A 15,563-nucleotide genomic window follows, 5' to 3' on the forward strand; every position below is an offset into this window, starting at 1 on the left:
TGTGAAAGATCCCTTTGATGCTGTGTGGAAGGTGGATTGGAGAGTGCAGTAGTAGATGAGATCATCTATTGCAATGGCCCAGATAAGTGATAGTGGTAGCTTGGACTTGGATGGTGGTAGGGATGGCAAAGTAGAGAAGTGGATGGAGTTGAGAACTCTTTCTGAATTAGAACCTACTGGATTTGCTGAGAACACATGTAGGAGATAAAGGCAAAGGTGTTATTAAGGATGACTGCTAGGGTTCTAGCTTGAGCTACTAGGTAGAAGATGATGCCATCTGTTGAAAGAAGAAAGACTGGAGGAGGAACAATGTGAAAGAGAAGAGATGCTGATGACTTGGACTAGAGTAGTAGTCATGAGGATAAAGCACAAGTAGTATCAACAGCCTGTGGTGATGAATTATGTGGGAATAAGATGCAATTCATGTTCTGGTAAGGTACAATGAAGGTCAGAAAGATGCCCTGGAGAAGGAAATGGCAACCCACTCCAGTATTCTTGCCTGGGAAATCCCGTGGACAGAGGAACCAGGCAGGCTACAGTCCATGGAATCATGGAAGAGTCGGACACACACTTAGTGACTAAACCACGACAAAGGTACAATGAAGGTCAGATCTAAATGTCTATTAAGAACCATGTTGGGACTTCCCTGGTGGTCCAGGGGCTGACGCTCCAAGTTCCCAATGCAGGGGGCCCAGGTTTCATCCCTGATCAGGGAACTACAGCCCACATGCTGCAACTACAGCCCGGTGCAGCTAAATTTAAAAAAAAAGAGCTATGCTGTTTAATGACAGTGAAACAGAAGTGTTTCTATAAGTAAGGTGCTCCTGGACAAATGCTGGATCCCCAGCTTTTTAAAATGACCAACAGTACTCAAGATAATAAACTACCATATTGTCCGCATGTAGTGAAAGTTTCTGGAAGTGTGCACTTATTATGTAAGCAGGAAAACCAAATAACCAGTCATATAATGTTATTATGAAGCAGGGTCATGAAATACTACCCCAAATGCTTATTCCATCCTAGTTCCTGTATCAAGAAAATTGAGGACCACCATCTTTGGAATAATGGATTTCAGAAAAGAGTGTCTACTGACACTGCTGCCAAGGGAGTTGGTACACTGGTCTGAATGCCAGCGGCACTTCCTGTGTGTACCTTTAGGAGGAGAGCACTGATTACCTGCTGCCTGGGGAGGTTGCTCTTATGCATGGTCTTCTGTCTCTAATAGACTGCAACCTACTGGAGAGCAAGGCTGTGCCTTATATACCACTACAGTAAGGCACGGGTGTTCAAAGGAAGCTTTTGATTCATATGGATGTTTTCAGAAAACAAGTCAAAAGTAAATTGTGCCCTACATTATAGATCCCTTTATCTATATTACTGCTGCTGCTGCTAAGTCACTTCAGTCGTGTCCAACTCTGTGCGACCCCAAAGACGGCAGCCCATCAGGCTTCACCGTCCCTGGGATTCTCCAGGCAAGAACACTGGAGTGGGTTGCCATTTCCTTCTCCAATGCATGAAAGTGAAAAGTGAAAGTGAAGTTACTCAGTCGTGTCCGACTGTTAGCGATCCCATGGACTGCAGACTACCAGGCTCCTCCATCCATGGGATTTTCCAGGCAAGAGAACTGGAGTGGGGTGCCATTGCCTTCTCCACTATATTACTGCAAGCTACATTAATTGTGAAGCTTCGAGAACATCCCCACTGCTTTCACAACATGTGTAACTTACATAATCTGCTCTACCCAGCTGTTACTTATTTGTGACAGCTCCCTCCTGGCTTCTGCTCCCTGTTGAGCTGTAGGATTACTGCATCTTCCAGTATGATTTCCTGATTTATTCTTTGCCCCAAATCATAACAGAATTATTAATTCTTTTTTGATAACAGATTTAAATTTAAAAAAGACTGAAACTAAGAATAACCAGAGATATCACTGAGGTTTTCCATGATCACAGAACTCAAAAATCCTGAAGTACTACTTATAAACATTTCCATAAAATTCATTCATTAGCCCAAGAATTTAGTCTTCTTTTGTCAGCCTTTCCTATATAACTATCCTTGACCAAATACTCTTCACTATGCCTGCTCTTTGGACCTGTGTTACCCAAAAGGATTTTTAAAATTGGCTGCCTATAAGCTAACAGCTAACCATCACAGAATGGCATGAAGTAATGATGCTAATGAGTGTTGGCTGGGACTATGGGTAAATGGATGGAACATGGAGGAGTTGGGGCAGTGACAAAAGTCAGGAAAACTGAAAATCCACGAATTTAGTGATGCTCCAGAGAGGAAACCAGCAAGTGTTGACGCTAAACTGGCAGAAACATCAATACTTCCTGGCTCCCCCACTGGGTGCATCAATTTATCACCAGCAGGCTGCTCTTCTGCTGCAAGCAACAGTGAATGCATTCAACGGTCTGCAAAGCGATGACCTATCATCCAGAAGCACGATGTGTACAGCAATGAGAACAAGGTGGTGATTGCTGGGAGTTTCAGACAGACTCAGTTCTGCTGCTTGATTAGCTTAATGACCAAGGGTCAGTCGTTTCCCTTCTCTGAAAAATACCAGGATTTCCTAACACTGAAAAAGTTAACAGAGCAGGTCGGACTGGTATACTTAAAAATGTCTGCTTACAAAGTTGGTATAGACACAGCTGGTGTCTGGGGAACTGGACTTGGGGAAGGTTCCCACAATCCCAAGTGGTAAGAATAGCTCGCTGTGCCTCAATTGTTGGCACATCATTATGGTTTACGCTAAATACCTGTTTTCCTTCTGGGAGTCTGAAATTCTGCATGTACCAGGCAGAAGGTGTGTGTCTATGTGACCAGCTCCCAATAAAAACCCTGGGCACTGAGTCTCTAAGAAGCTCCCTTTGGAGACAACACAATGCTGGGAGGAATTAAGCACAACCTGTGTGACTCCACTGGGAGAGGACTACTGGGACCTGTGCCTGGGTTCCTGCAGACATGGCCTCTTGAGCCTTTTCCCTTTGCTGACTTTGCTTTGGAGCCTTTCTCTGTAATAAATCAGAGCTGTGAGGACAACTATATGCTGAGTCTTCTGAGTTTGGCCAGTAAGTCATCGAACCTGGGTGTGGTGGCTCTGGGGACCTCTGGCACAATTGCTATGTGCTGAATATGAATAGCCTACCAAACTTCAACAATCATGCCAAGTAGGTGTGATGTTCATTCTATAGGTAAAGAAAGGAGAGTTCAGAAGAACAGAAACAGAGTGTACACAGAAAATAAACATTTCAGTGCTTATCGAATATGTGTGTGAAAGTCGCTCAGTCGTGTCTGACTCTTTGCAACCCCATGGACTATACAGTCCATGGAATTGTCCAGGCCAGAATACTGGAGTGGGTAGCCATTCCCTTCTCCAGGTTATTGAATATGGATGTTCTCCAATTTTTGTGAACTGAGGAACTACCTGGAGTGCCTGCTAAAAAAGCAGTTTCCTGGCACCTATCACCTGAGACTTGGATTCAGTAGGTTTGAGGCTCAAGAGTTTCTATTTCTAATAAGTTTCCCAGATGATTCTTCTGCAGGTAGTCTAAGGACCACACTTCAGGGAACACTTTGATGTAGAGGAACTACAGCGCCCAATTCCCAAGCTAGGATGCAAATGACAAAACCAGGACTTGCATTAACCCTTTTAAACAAGGTTAAGGCTCTTTTCTCAACAAAACTGCTTCCCTCAAACTCCACAATTCCTCTGGTTGCTCTGCCTTCTCACTGCTAAGTATCCACCCAGCACCAAATACCAAGTGGAATCCTGAATAAAAATAATGCTCTTGGGAGACTGAATTCTGCAGCTTCGGTTTTCAAAAAGATTTGATGTGCTGGTGGCAACAGAAAATATAAGTTTATGCATTAGATTTAACAAAAAGAATATGAATTTGCTTATAATTTTAGAAGTTGAGAACAGGATATGGGTTATAGTTTTCTGTAACTGGCCAACAAAGGGGAAGGCACTAAAGATAATCTTTTTCACTGAACAAGAAACTAGTGTCAAGTAAATGCTAAACCTTTTCCTTACTTTTTAAGTGGGTAAGAAAGTATAATTTTTTTTCTCATTTAGAATAAATATAGTGTAGTATTTTGTAACTGAAAGGATGTTATTTTTACTGCCATGCACTCATTGGTAGCCCAGTCTGAAACACATAAGCTTCTCAGTAGCTGGTCATTTTTCAACTTCTATTACTGACTCAGACTATGCTATCAATTCAGAAAGTATTTATTGAGCATCTACTGTTTACTTGATGCTGCACTAAAGGCATAGTCATTATCAAGAAAACTGCTGATTTTTTTCAATATCTACATGAAAAAGAGACTAGAAAAATATAGCCACAGTACTTTATGACAACATATAATGGAAGAATCTAAAAAAATACATGGTATCTGCTTGAACAGGATAGTCTTCACCAATCCTCCCATATTCTATTAAATAAATATAGGGCCAAAAATTGATGACAATCTGTATTTCACAAATATATATTAACCTCCCGAATCTGGATATCCACAGTCCAATATTATCTATAAACCTCAAATAATCAGTAAGTCAGCCAAACCAGCAATCCCTCCACACACCGCAGTAAGTGTGGGGCTGCCTGCCAATGTACTGGCACAGGGCACCCCACACCCATATCTGCAGTGCTGAGTACTCATTCATCACTAAACTGCGGTAGTGTTAACATATGCTGCAGTTGTGCTAATGTTTATTTTACAGCCACCACTCATCTACCCTTATCCCAGGCCAGGATGGTTAGTGTTAAGTGAATGGAAACAAACTTGAAAATAGCACCTACTTCACTTATGGAAGCCTAGAACCTCACTCTGCCCAACTAGAAAATTCCTTCCAATCTGAAGAATTCCAGATGCAAAAGATTATTCCATATAAAGCACTACAGATGTACAGGAAACTCCACCACCTTGAGGGGGAAAAAAAGTGTTTTTCATTTGTGTCCCATGCTTCCACCTCTTTGGGAGGACTTATCAACCATGTTAGACAAGCAGTCAACTTTAATGATTTTTTCCCATCACTCAAAAAACCAGTATTTGAATTCACTCATGGGCTAGTTCTCTGCACATCATCCAGAGGCAGGGATGTTAGTTATGGTTCTCTAAGGGCCACTGGTAGCTCAGCTAGTAAAGAATCCGCCTGCAATGCAGGAGACCCTGGCTGGATTCCTGGGTTGGGAAGATCCCCTGGAGGAGGGCATGGCAACCCACTCCAGTATTCTTGCCTGGAGAATCCCCATGGAAAGAAGAGCCTGGGCTATAGTCCATGGGGTCACAAACAGTCGGATGTGACTGAGTGACTAAACACAGCACAAGGGCCACTGGCTATACTTTACCTTTCAGAACCCACTGCACAGTCGCTGGTCAACCGGCAGCCTACATGAGGAAACAAGCTCACCTGGACAGTTGTATCAATATGAAATTGGCCAGCTTTACCTGCTCAAATCTCACTTCCGCTAAAAGCTCATTAAGAGCACTGGGAACTACCTGATTTATAGGCATTCAGTATCACCCACTAAAGGGTTGAATTATGCACAATAATCACAAACAGAAGGAGCAAACAGTAAACCCTTATAGAAGGTGTTCAGAAGACATTCCAAGTTTTACATTGCTGAATCAGTAAAACCCAGATCAGGATTTTAAAAAAGGACAAAACTTGTTTTCAGGTTATCTAATATTCACTTCAAGTAGTAGTGATTCATTCCTAAATAGGTGTTCCACTTTACAGAGAATCAGACTATCATCTATTTGCAAAAGATCCCTTTGCCATGTCTAGGTCATATTGAAGGTATCAAATCCAACAAATTCCTTTTTATCTGAAATCTAAACAACCAGAAAATAATCGAAATTGTTCACTCTATTTCTGGTAGAAAGACAAACAAGTAAGTATATAATAGTAACTTATTCAGAAAAAAGCAAGTTGCATGGTTTGTCACAAATGTGTTACAGAGCAGTCACCATGTCCTCTAAATCTACAGCCGTGCACGTAATGACCATTAATGCTCATGAAGACAGGGAGTTTGTCTTGCTCACCAATGTGTCCCAGGGCATACTATAGTGCCCAGTACATAACAGATATTCAGTGAATATTTGTTGAATGAAATAACACTCTGCAAGATCATAAAATGCTATAATCATCTAAGAGATTATACTATGGTCAGTATAGCTTTGTCGTTAAATTTATGTATTCTAATAGTTTAAAAATTGGTAATCAGTACACACCAATGTTTAGGTTCTGATCATAGTTCCAATACGGAGGGGTATCCCCACACCAACAAGCAATTCTCAGACATCACCTGAGTGTCCCATAATTCAACTTATTTCTGACTAGAGGTAGCAACAGATACCCCAGGTTAGGCACTCAGTCCCACAAGACTCCCCCAGCTGACCACTTCATACATCAGCAGCAGGTCCAGGTTATCAGCTGTCTTTCTGACCAAGTGACTACAAACTGGGCTTCCCAACAACCTCCACCTTGGGTTTCAGACACCAGCCTCAAGTCCAGGTTGTTACCAGTACTTCTGACTGACTGACTATAAATCAGAGGTTCCCACAATCTCCGTCTTTGGTTTCATTAGTTTGCTAGAGTGGCTTACAGAACTCAGAGAAACATTTTACTTCCTAGATCACTGGTTTATTATTCAAGGATCAGCCAAATGGAGGAGATGCATAGGGAAAGGAATGGGGAAAGGGCACGGAGCTTCTGTGCTCTCTCTAGGAGCACGGCCTGCTCTTCGCAAATCTCCAATCTGGAAGCTCTCCAAACCCTGTTTTTTGGGGGGTTTTATACAAGCTTCATTAATAGGCATGATTGACTAACCCACTGGTCACTGGTGATTGAACTCAATCACCAGGCCCCCTCCAATCCCCAGAAATCAGGGGAGTGGAACTGAAAGTTCCAACCCTCTAATCAAAGGGTTGGTTCCCCTGGTGACCAGCCGCCAACCTGAGATGCTTTCCCAATTCACCTTATTAACATTATAAAAAACACCTTTATTGCTCTCAAAGTCGGAAATGCCAAGGGTTTTAGGAGCTCTGGGCCAGAAACAGGGACAAAGACCAAATACACATATATTTGTTATTATAAATCACAGTATCACACCCAATTAACTAGAACTCCACATTTTTAACCATTTTTCATAAGAATTTACTATACATATCACTGTCTATAAGCAGAAGCTATTATTTATGTGAAACATAAACATTTTTCATTCAAATATTTATCAAACACCTACTATGCACCAGGCACTGTGCCAACTGTCCCTGACCCCAGCAGCTTTCAACGTCTAGGGCAGCCTTTTTCAACTGGAATTCCTCATCTACAGATGCATGCACAGGAGATAAGTATAACATAAAATGGATTCTCTAGGGCATTAGGAGTTGATTCTCTCCCAGTGGAGAAAGACTAATGTAAAGTGTCACAGAAATTAAAAGGAAATGACAGGGGCTTCCCTGGTGTCAGGTGGTTAAAACTGCGGTTAAACTGTAGGAGGTGCGATTTGATCCCTGGTGAGGGAAGTTCATTATGCCGGGAAAAGGAACCCCTGCCCCCAAAGAAATTACAATACGATAATAAAAGTTTGCTTTTAATAGGGACAAATTCACCTGTTAAACCCAGCCATGGGGACTTCCTGGGTGGTCCTGTGGCTGGGACTTTAAGGCTCCCAAAGCAGGGCACACGGGTTTGATCCCTAGTCTGGGAACTGGATCCCACGTGCCGCAACTGATGCCCAGTGCAGCCAAAATAAATTAATTAATTATTTTTTTAAAAATCCAGCTATGTATGAACTACCTGGTAGGAGCAAAGATGAACAGGCCATTAGTAATGTTGGTGTAAATGCAAAAATACTGCACTACATACACTGAGATAAATTTCTAAACATAATAGAACTCATCAATATTTTCCATGCTCAGCAATGTCAGGCTGAGGATTTTAGTAAAGTGAAACAAGAAAAAAAAAAAGTATAATTACTCTGATAATATTAATTCAAAGAGAAAACAGAAAACCTTGCTCCAAAAAGACCCCCAAGTTACCTGAATTTTATTCATTGTCTCCATATACTGCTTCACTAAATTGGTCTTGCCTTCGACTTGAGGCAACAGACAGATAGGCCCCAAGCTGAGCAGCTGGAGTTTGTTCCCTGTGGACAGATACCCCAAGACAAAGATAACAGCCAGAGCAGAGGAGCTGCCCAGATAAGAAATAAAGAGACCACACATACCTCATTCTCGAAGTCAAGGAGGCGAGGACTTCCCGACTACACAGGCGCAGAAAGCCTCCTCGGATGTCAAAAGGGAGGGGATGCACCCCACAGTAGGCAACGTCAACCTACCCAGAGACCTCTTCACTAGACTCCATCTTGGCTAAGAGAAGTGGGTGCACACATCGGAAGATCCTGATATAAACCAAACTGCAGACTCAGAGCCAGGCAGAGCAGGATTATGAGGCAAAGGAAACACGGAAGAAATACCCCATGTAAGTGATTAAACTACCACGAGGGCACAACTCTCTCTCTGAGCCCACCCATGTATGTCTATCCACACGTACACTTTTTCCTCCTAATAAACACCTATTTCACTACTTTCCGTCTCTCTGTGGCAATTCATTTCTACAAAGCCAAAGGGCCAGGGTCTTATCACAGGCCACTGGCCCAGGTGGTCTAGTGGCCAGGATTCAGTGCTCTCATTGCTGCCACCTGCCTTCAATCTCTGGCCCAAAACGGAAATCCTGCTTCAAGCCACTGCAGGCAAAGGCCACCAGGGATCAGACTCAAAGGAATACATTAGCTACCTATTTCATTATTTTGAATATTTTTTTATCTTATTTTGAATTTTCCTTAAAAAACATCATGCAGTCAACTTCTTTCCTGTCCTGCGTGTCTTCGACAGATACAACATTTTCTCTGTGATGATATTACTATATGCTGCTTGCTTTATGGAGCCAAAACAGTTTGAGAGCTACCAGAATCAGAGAGAGAAGGTTTTTTTCCAGTATTTCAACTCGAAACTTAAGCTTTTATATGTCAATGATCTAGAAATTCACACCTGTTTAATATCACTCTCTGACAGGCTAGTTAAATAGCATCTACCTGGCCAAGTCCCCTGAATTACTTTATCAAGTAATGTCTTGTTTTGAATTGTTAGCATGAAATAAGTGAATAAGCCAAATGGGGGGGGGGGGATTCTTGTTGTTTAGATTCTCATTAAACTTTTCAACTCATGTGAAAATGCTAGTGTAATCACTATGAAGTCATGAAGAGTAAAAGATAGGATAAAAGTCCCTGAGGCTTAAGCCTCAATTAGTCCAGACTTCCCATTAAACATTCTTTTAAAGGAAAGTAAATTGTACGGAAAAAGCTACCATTATTTATTTTGTTTATGGAGACTGGAGATATTGACTGGGAACAGGCTATATAGTTTTTATTATACTCTCAGATATCCAGCTCCTAAATCTTTTAAGACATCCCCTATATACCTAAATCTGAAAATCCTACACCAAATCCACCAATTTCTTTCTACCAAAAAACTGTCAGAAGGAAAGTCATAATTCATCAGAAAGGAAATAAGTCAATTTTTTAATGGCAAAGACATCAAGGCCATGTCTTTAAAAAATACAATGAATCACTATTTCTTTTAGCTCAAGCTAAAGAAGTTTCTCTGTCAAAACTGGAGAACCTGGGCCTGGAATAATAAATGGCGTTTTTATTTTTTTTTAATTTTTATTGGAGGCTAATTATTTTACAATATTATATTGGTTGGTTTTGCCATACATTGACATGAATCCGCCCCAGGTGTACATGAGTTCCCCCTCCCGAACCCCCTTCCCACCTCCCTCCTCCCCTTATCCTCCCTCTGGGTCATCCCCGGATACCAGCCCCGAGCATCCTGTAACTTGCATCGACCCTGAACTGGCGATTCGTTTCACATATGATAATATACATGTTTCAATGCCATTCTCCCAAACCATCCCACCCTCACCCTCTCCCACAGAGTCCCAAAGACTGTTTTATACATCTGTGTCTTTTTTGCTGTCTCGTATACAGGGTTATCATTTGCATCTTTCTAAATTCCATATATATGCATTAGTATACTGTATTGGTGTTTTTCTTTCTGGCTTACTTCACTCTGTATAATAGGCTCTAGTTTCATCCACCTCATTAGAACTGGTTCAAATGCATTCTTTTTAATGGCTTAGTAATACTCCATTGTGTTTATGTACCAAAGTCTACATGCAATAAATGCTGGAGAGGGTGTGGAGAAAAGGGAACCCTCTTACACTGTTGGTGGGAATGCAAACTAGTACAGCCACTATGGAGAACAGTGTGGAGATTCTTCAAAAAACTGGAAATAGAACTGCCATATGATCCAGCAATCGCACTCCTAGGCATACACAACGAGGAAACCAGAATTAAATGGAGTTTTAAAAACGATTCGGCAAACACTGCTGCTGCTGCTAAGTCACTTCTGTCGTGTCCGACTCTGTGTGACCCCATAGATGGAAGCCCACTAGGATTCCCCATCCCTGGAATTCTCCAGGCAAGAACACTGGAGTGGGTTGCCATTTCCCTCTCCAATGTGTGAAAGTGAAGTCGCTCAGTCGTGTCTGACTCGAAACAGCCCCATGAATTGCAGCCTACCAGGCTCCTCCATCCATGGGACTTTCCAGGCAAGAGTACTGGAGTGGGTTGCCATTGCCTTCTCCACGGCAAATACTGCTGCTGCTGCTGCTAAGTCACTTCAGTTGTGTCTGACTCTGTGTGATCCCATAGACGGAAGCCCACCAGGCTCCCCCGTCCCTGGGATTCTCCAGGCAAGAGTACTGTAGTGGGTTGCCATTGCCTTCTCCACGGCAAACACTACTGAGCTGTAAAAGATGATACTACTTCCCATGTTAGGTTTAAAATTTAAGTGAAAGTCACTCAGTCGTGTCTGACTCTTTGCAACCCCATGGACTATACAGTTCATGGAATTCTCCAGGCCAGAATACTGGGTAGCCTTTCCCTTCTCCAGAGGATCTTCCCAACCCAGGGATCGAACCCAGGTCTCCTGCACTGCAGGCCAGTTCTTTACCAGCTGAGCCACAAGGGAAGCCCTTAAAACGTAAAGCCTTGTCCCAACATGTAGTATCTACTTTTCAGTGACCAAGAACTACAATCAACATCACTGGAATTTATATCACATTTAAAGTCAATTTCAGATGTACACTGGTACACACACACACACAAAAAAAACCACTTAATTTTGAAAGGAATTGATAGCCCCATCTCCAAAACATAAAAGCACACAACTTAGACTACATCTATACTGCTGTGCAAGGCAAAGACCAATCTAAATCTTTAGTTGTATCCTTCTAGTGATGTAAATGGGAATGCCACTCAGTCTCTACCAAGGAAAAGATGAGGACAGCATTTTGCTTACTGACTAGGAGAGCTAAAAACCGCCCCCTACAATTATTTCTGAAGTCATTCTTTAGCAGTAAGTATTTGATAGTATATTTCACATTCCGTCCAAGGGTTTGCAGATTAATTCCTTGCCCTAAGCCTAAGGCTCAGATAAAACTCCTGAGAAGCTTTCAGTTCACTGCACTGGTAGAAATTCTGGAGACTTAACCAGAGTCATGGTTGCGCAGGAAAATGTGAGCAGTCGGGAATTCCATCCGAAACAATGAGGTCAAAGCTCCTTTCAGTGTAAGCATATTCTCCGCAGAGATCTTGGACAGGGATGCAAAGTACTAGCCTCAAAACCTGCAGGCTGGCACCTCAACAACTGCTGCAAATTCTACTGCATGTCCTGCCTTCTCCGGCCAGCACTGTTCCCTTACTAGACTCAAACAACGCAGACCACTCTGAGCAAAAGAAAGATGAAGGGGGCTTTTAGACTGATACTTTTAGACTGGTTGTTTGGTTTCAAATGTTCAAGTCCTTAAAAAAGGGGGGAGGATGTCATCATCTCAATGTTGAGCTAAGGAATATATTACGAACCACAATCCAGTTGTTTTCCAGTATAAGAATGCCATGTGAAAAGATTATCCTCTTCCCAAATATTACAATTAGTCCTCTTTGTCACCTTTCCTTTTCTAACACCCCCAAACAACACTCAGGATCACAAGAATCTACATGAAATAGAACTATGAAGCACAATGCTCAGGCTAAATGTGAGAAACCAATTTTAGTCACTTGCTTCAGCAAAACATAGAGTACAAACCAATTCCTACGGATTTCAAAATCCTGATATGCACAACCTCTATTGCTGTGCCACAGGTAAACCTGCTCCAATTTCATAAGACATGCTTCTGGTGAGGTAAACCTTTAGAAAAACATTAACAGCACTCTTGTGATAATAGCCTAGAAGGGGACGTACAATTACTTCGTTTAGCCAGGGTACATTTGTGAAAGTTTCAAATGCAGAAACAATAATGAGAGCAAATTCATCCGACGCGTGAAAAATGCTAGCAATGCTTCGATTACGAATAATCGCAGGAAAACAGCCAAACCGACAAGTTCTTAAACAGACCTTGTAAGGGGGGTTGGTAGGAGCGCACAGCAACTCAACCATTTGTCCGAAGGCCAGAAAAACCCACATTTACTGACGAATCCTTCCTTTCACATTACTGGCAGAAATAAAATCCTGTTCCCGCCACCTCATCTTGCAATTAAGGAAGCTGCTACTAACAGCAGCATAGAAGTAGATGGTCCCGGTTTCATTCCGTTCTTCACGTACCCTCTAGGAGTGAACAGGTTACTCAAGAAAGTCTGGCACCCGGAAAACCGATTACAAACTCCCTCGACAGTAAAATTCCCTTTTCTGGGGATCGGGGCGGGGGGGTCGACATGGACGGAGGAGTCCAGCTGCAGCTCGCCTCCTCCCCCAGGTCAAGGTCTGGGGCGTTCGGGTCTCGGCGAGGCTTCGGCCCGGGCGCTCGCTTGGCAGCGGCGGTGCCGCCTCCTCGCGTCTCCACCTCGACTCAGCCCACCCCGACGATCGCCCTCGCTTTTATTTAACCCTCAGGGTGAGAGGCTCAGGATAGGTCTCCAAAGTTTGCCCGACCTCGGGTGAGAGGCCGGCTGAGCCCGGCCCCAGCCTCCCACCCCTCAGTCCCCAGGGCTTTTTTGGACCACGGTGACAGGTCTAGGTTTACCTCCATGTGCTCGTGGCAAAGGAAACAAAAGAAAGCAACCTCCCTGATAATAAAACGCCATCTTCGAGTAACTGACACACCGAGGGACCCCTGGGCCGGTCCCCCCCGGGGTTCCCTCACCATCCAGCTCGGAGGGCGCCACCCCCCGTCCGAGGCAGAGTTTGTAAGGAACAGCCCAGGGCAGCTCCGGGCCGGGGTCGGGTGGGGTAACGGGGTGCTCCGAGAGCCCTACCTGACTCCCCACCCCGACCGCCCGGAGCAGCGTCGTTTCAGTGAAAATGCAGGAGCGGGCACTGCTGCTGTCTCCACGAGACGCAGTCCTCCCCTCAGGAAACTGTTCTGAGGGACCGGGCGAAGGGGCTGGCGAGAAAGCGAACCGACACGCGGGGAGCCGCAGCGAGTGTACTTACAAAACGATTAAAGCTCCGGCGGAACATCGCGTCGAAGGCTGCCGGGCGTCGAGCTGGACTCTACCGGGCTGTCTGAGAAGCTGCCGTCCACACAACACACTGCGGCGGGGGCCGGCGGCGCGAAACGGTCGGAGAAGCTCGCGGCCGCGCCAACCGCCGGCTCTCCGAACTCGCCCCGCCCCCGCGGCCCCCGCCCCAGCTCACGCCCCGCCCCTCCCGCAGCGGCCCGCGGAGGTAGCGAGCCGAACGCGCGGGGGAGGGGTGGCGGAGGCGCGCTCGGCTCCTCCCGCCCAGCGCTCTCCGCCGGCGCCGGGCTCGGCACCCCGCCGTCTGCACTCTTCCCTGCCTCGGAGCCACCTCCCGCTTCTCCGCGGTCAACCCGCGTGCGCCCGCCCCGCTCGCGGCCACGGGGGACCCTCCCGAGTCGCCCCGCGCCTCACCTCGCCTCAGCCCGACCCTTCTCCCCTGGCTCGTGCGGGAGCCGCAGCCTACCCTGCCCCGGCCCTAATTCGTCCGCCGCTTCGCTTCGCTCACAGCCCCTCCTCGGTCCGCGGCAGCCGCGCCGGCCGGCCGGCACTCGGGCCGGGGAGCCACGGTGCAGCCTGCCGGCCCGCCCCGAACCCGCCAGGCAACCGGGCGCCCCGCTTCCCGCGGGGCGGAGCCGGGCTTGGCGTGAGGAGCCGGGGCCGGCGGGGCGCTGTGGAGACCCCGGCGAGGGCACTAGTTCTAAGAGCCCCAGAGGCGCGGATCTCCCCACTACCCTCGCTTCGCTCAGCTCCCACCTACGCGCCTTTCCCTCCTCAGGTTTTTTCTCTCGTCCTGTCTCCCCACCTAAACCATCTCACTTCCACTTTCTCTCTGAGGTTGTAAAGTCAGGCTTTGTGTCGCTGCTGCTGCGCAGCGGGGCGGGATTTCCCTGCCACCCCCACTCCCCCTCCCGCCTGGACCCCAAGCCCCTCCCTCTCGCCCCCGCCCCTTCGCTTCTCGTAGAGCAGCCTGGGAGCTGTAGTCCCGCCATGCCCCCGCGTCCGCCTAGTACCGCGGGCTGGGAGCTCCCCCACTCGCCCGCTCTGGGTTTGGCCAGAAGGTTGAAGGAGGAAGCGGCTGAGACCTCAGGGCTGAACCGCGGTTCTCGGCTTGGGCTGGAAGTGGAGGTCACTAGCGCTCTTTAGATTCCCCGCGATGGGAAATGTGAAAAGGACCTGTGAGGCAAAGCCACGAATGCCCGGAACCTTCCCTGGGACGTGAAGAATTGTGCACCAGGAAACCCTCTACCCCCTCGGCTCCTAGTTTAGAATTGGAGTTTGCGAAACTTTAAACATTACATAGGAAAGCCGAAGCTAAAATTGCCATGAGATTGGCCATCCCAACCCCCAAGTCGCTCGGTTTGCACCGCCCTTTGCGGAGTGCCCCGAGGCTGCTGGAGTAGAATGTAGATTCCTCTGCAAAAGTAAAGAAGAAATTAGTCGAAGGAGATCAGAGGCATTTCCACGAGCCTCTGCCGCGCCACTGTCTCCTCCCAGCGAAGCGCTGGGGACAGGGCCAGCTGCACCGCGGGCCTCCCCTGGGGTCGTGAAGGGCCTTTACTGCTGAGCACGGGCACTTCTCCTTTCCCCTCTGGGGTTTAGCTCCATTTCAACAGATCTTTCCTGGGCATTTTCTTTGTACTCGGCTGTGTTAGGGGCTGGATACGGCGACTTCTCAAAAGACCTCCCCAGCGTGGGGGGAGGGGTGGCCCACTGTGGTAAGGTGCTCAGTTCAGTTCAGTTCAGTTCAGTCGCTCAGTCGTGTCCGACTCTCCGCGACCCCATGAATCACAGCACGCCAGGCCTCCCTGTCCATCACCAACTCCCGGAGTACACTCAAACTCATGTCCACAGAGTCGGTGATGCCATCCAGCCATCTCATTCTCCGTCGTCCCCTTCTCCTCACGCCCCCAACCTTTCCCAGCATCAGAGTCTTTTCCAGTGAGTCAACTCGTCTCATGAGGTGGCCAA

General features: G+C 46.2%; 1 protein-coding gene across 7 annotated transcripts in view; it reads right to left on the bottom strand.

The window, feature by feature from the left end:
* ATP11C (ATPase phospholipid transporting 11C (ATP11C blood group)) overlaps positions 1–14,448 on the bottom strand; it is a 180,853-nt gene extending 166,405 nt beyond the window's left edge. For 4 of the 7 annotated variants that reach the window (XM_055438206.2, XM_055438209.2, XM_055438211.2 and 1 more), the window contains exon 1: positions 13,567–14,447. In XM_055438206.2, the coding sequence (XP_055294181.1) occupies positions 13,567–13,593 (27 nt within the window). In that variant the 5' untranslated portion in view covers positions 13,594–14,447. Of the gene's footprint in view, positions 1–13,566 lie in introns of all 7 variants that reach the window. The other 3 variants (XM_055438212.2, XM_088833543.1, XM_055438210.2) reach the window with 2 other exon arrangements.
* Between the last annotated feature and the right edge of the window lie 1,115 nt (positions 14,449–15,563).

Source organism: Moschus berezovskii, chromosome X (assembly GCF_049115385.1).
Source record: "Moschus berezovskii isolate FMDL1 chromosome X, NW_MosBer_1.0, whole genome shotgun sequence".
Classification (NCBI taxonomy): Eukaryota; Metazoa; Chordata; class Mammalia; order Artiodactyla; family Moschidae; genus Moschus; species Moschus berezovskii.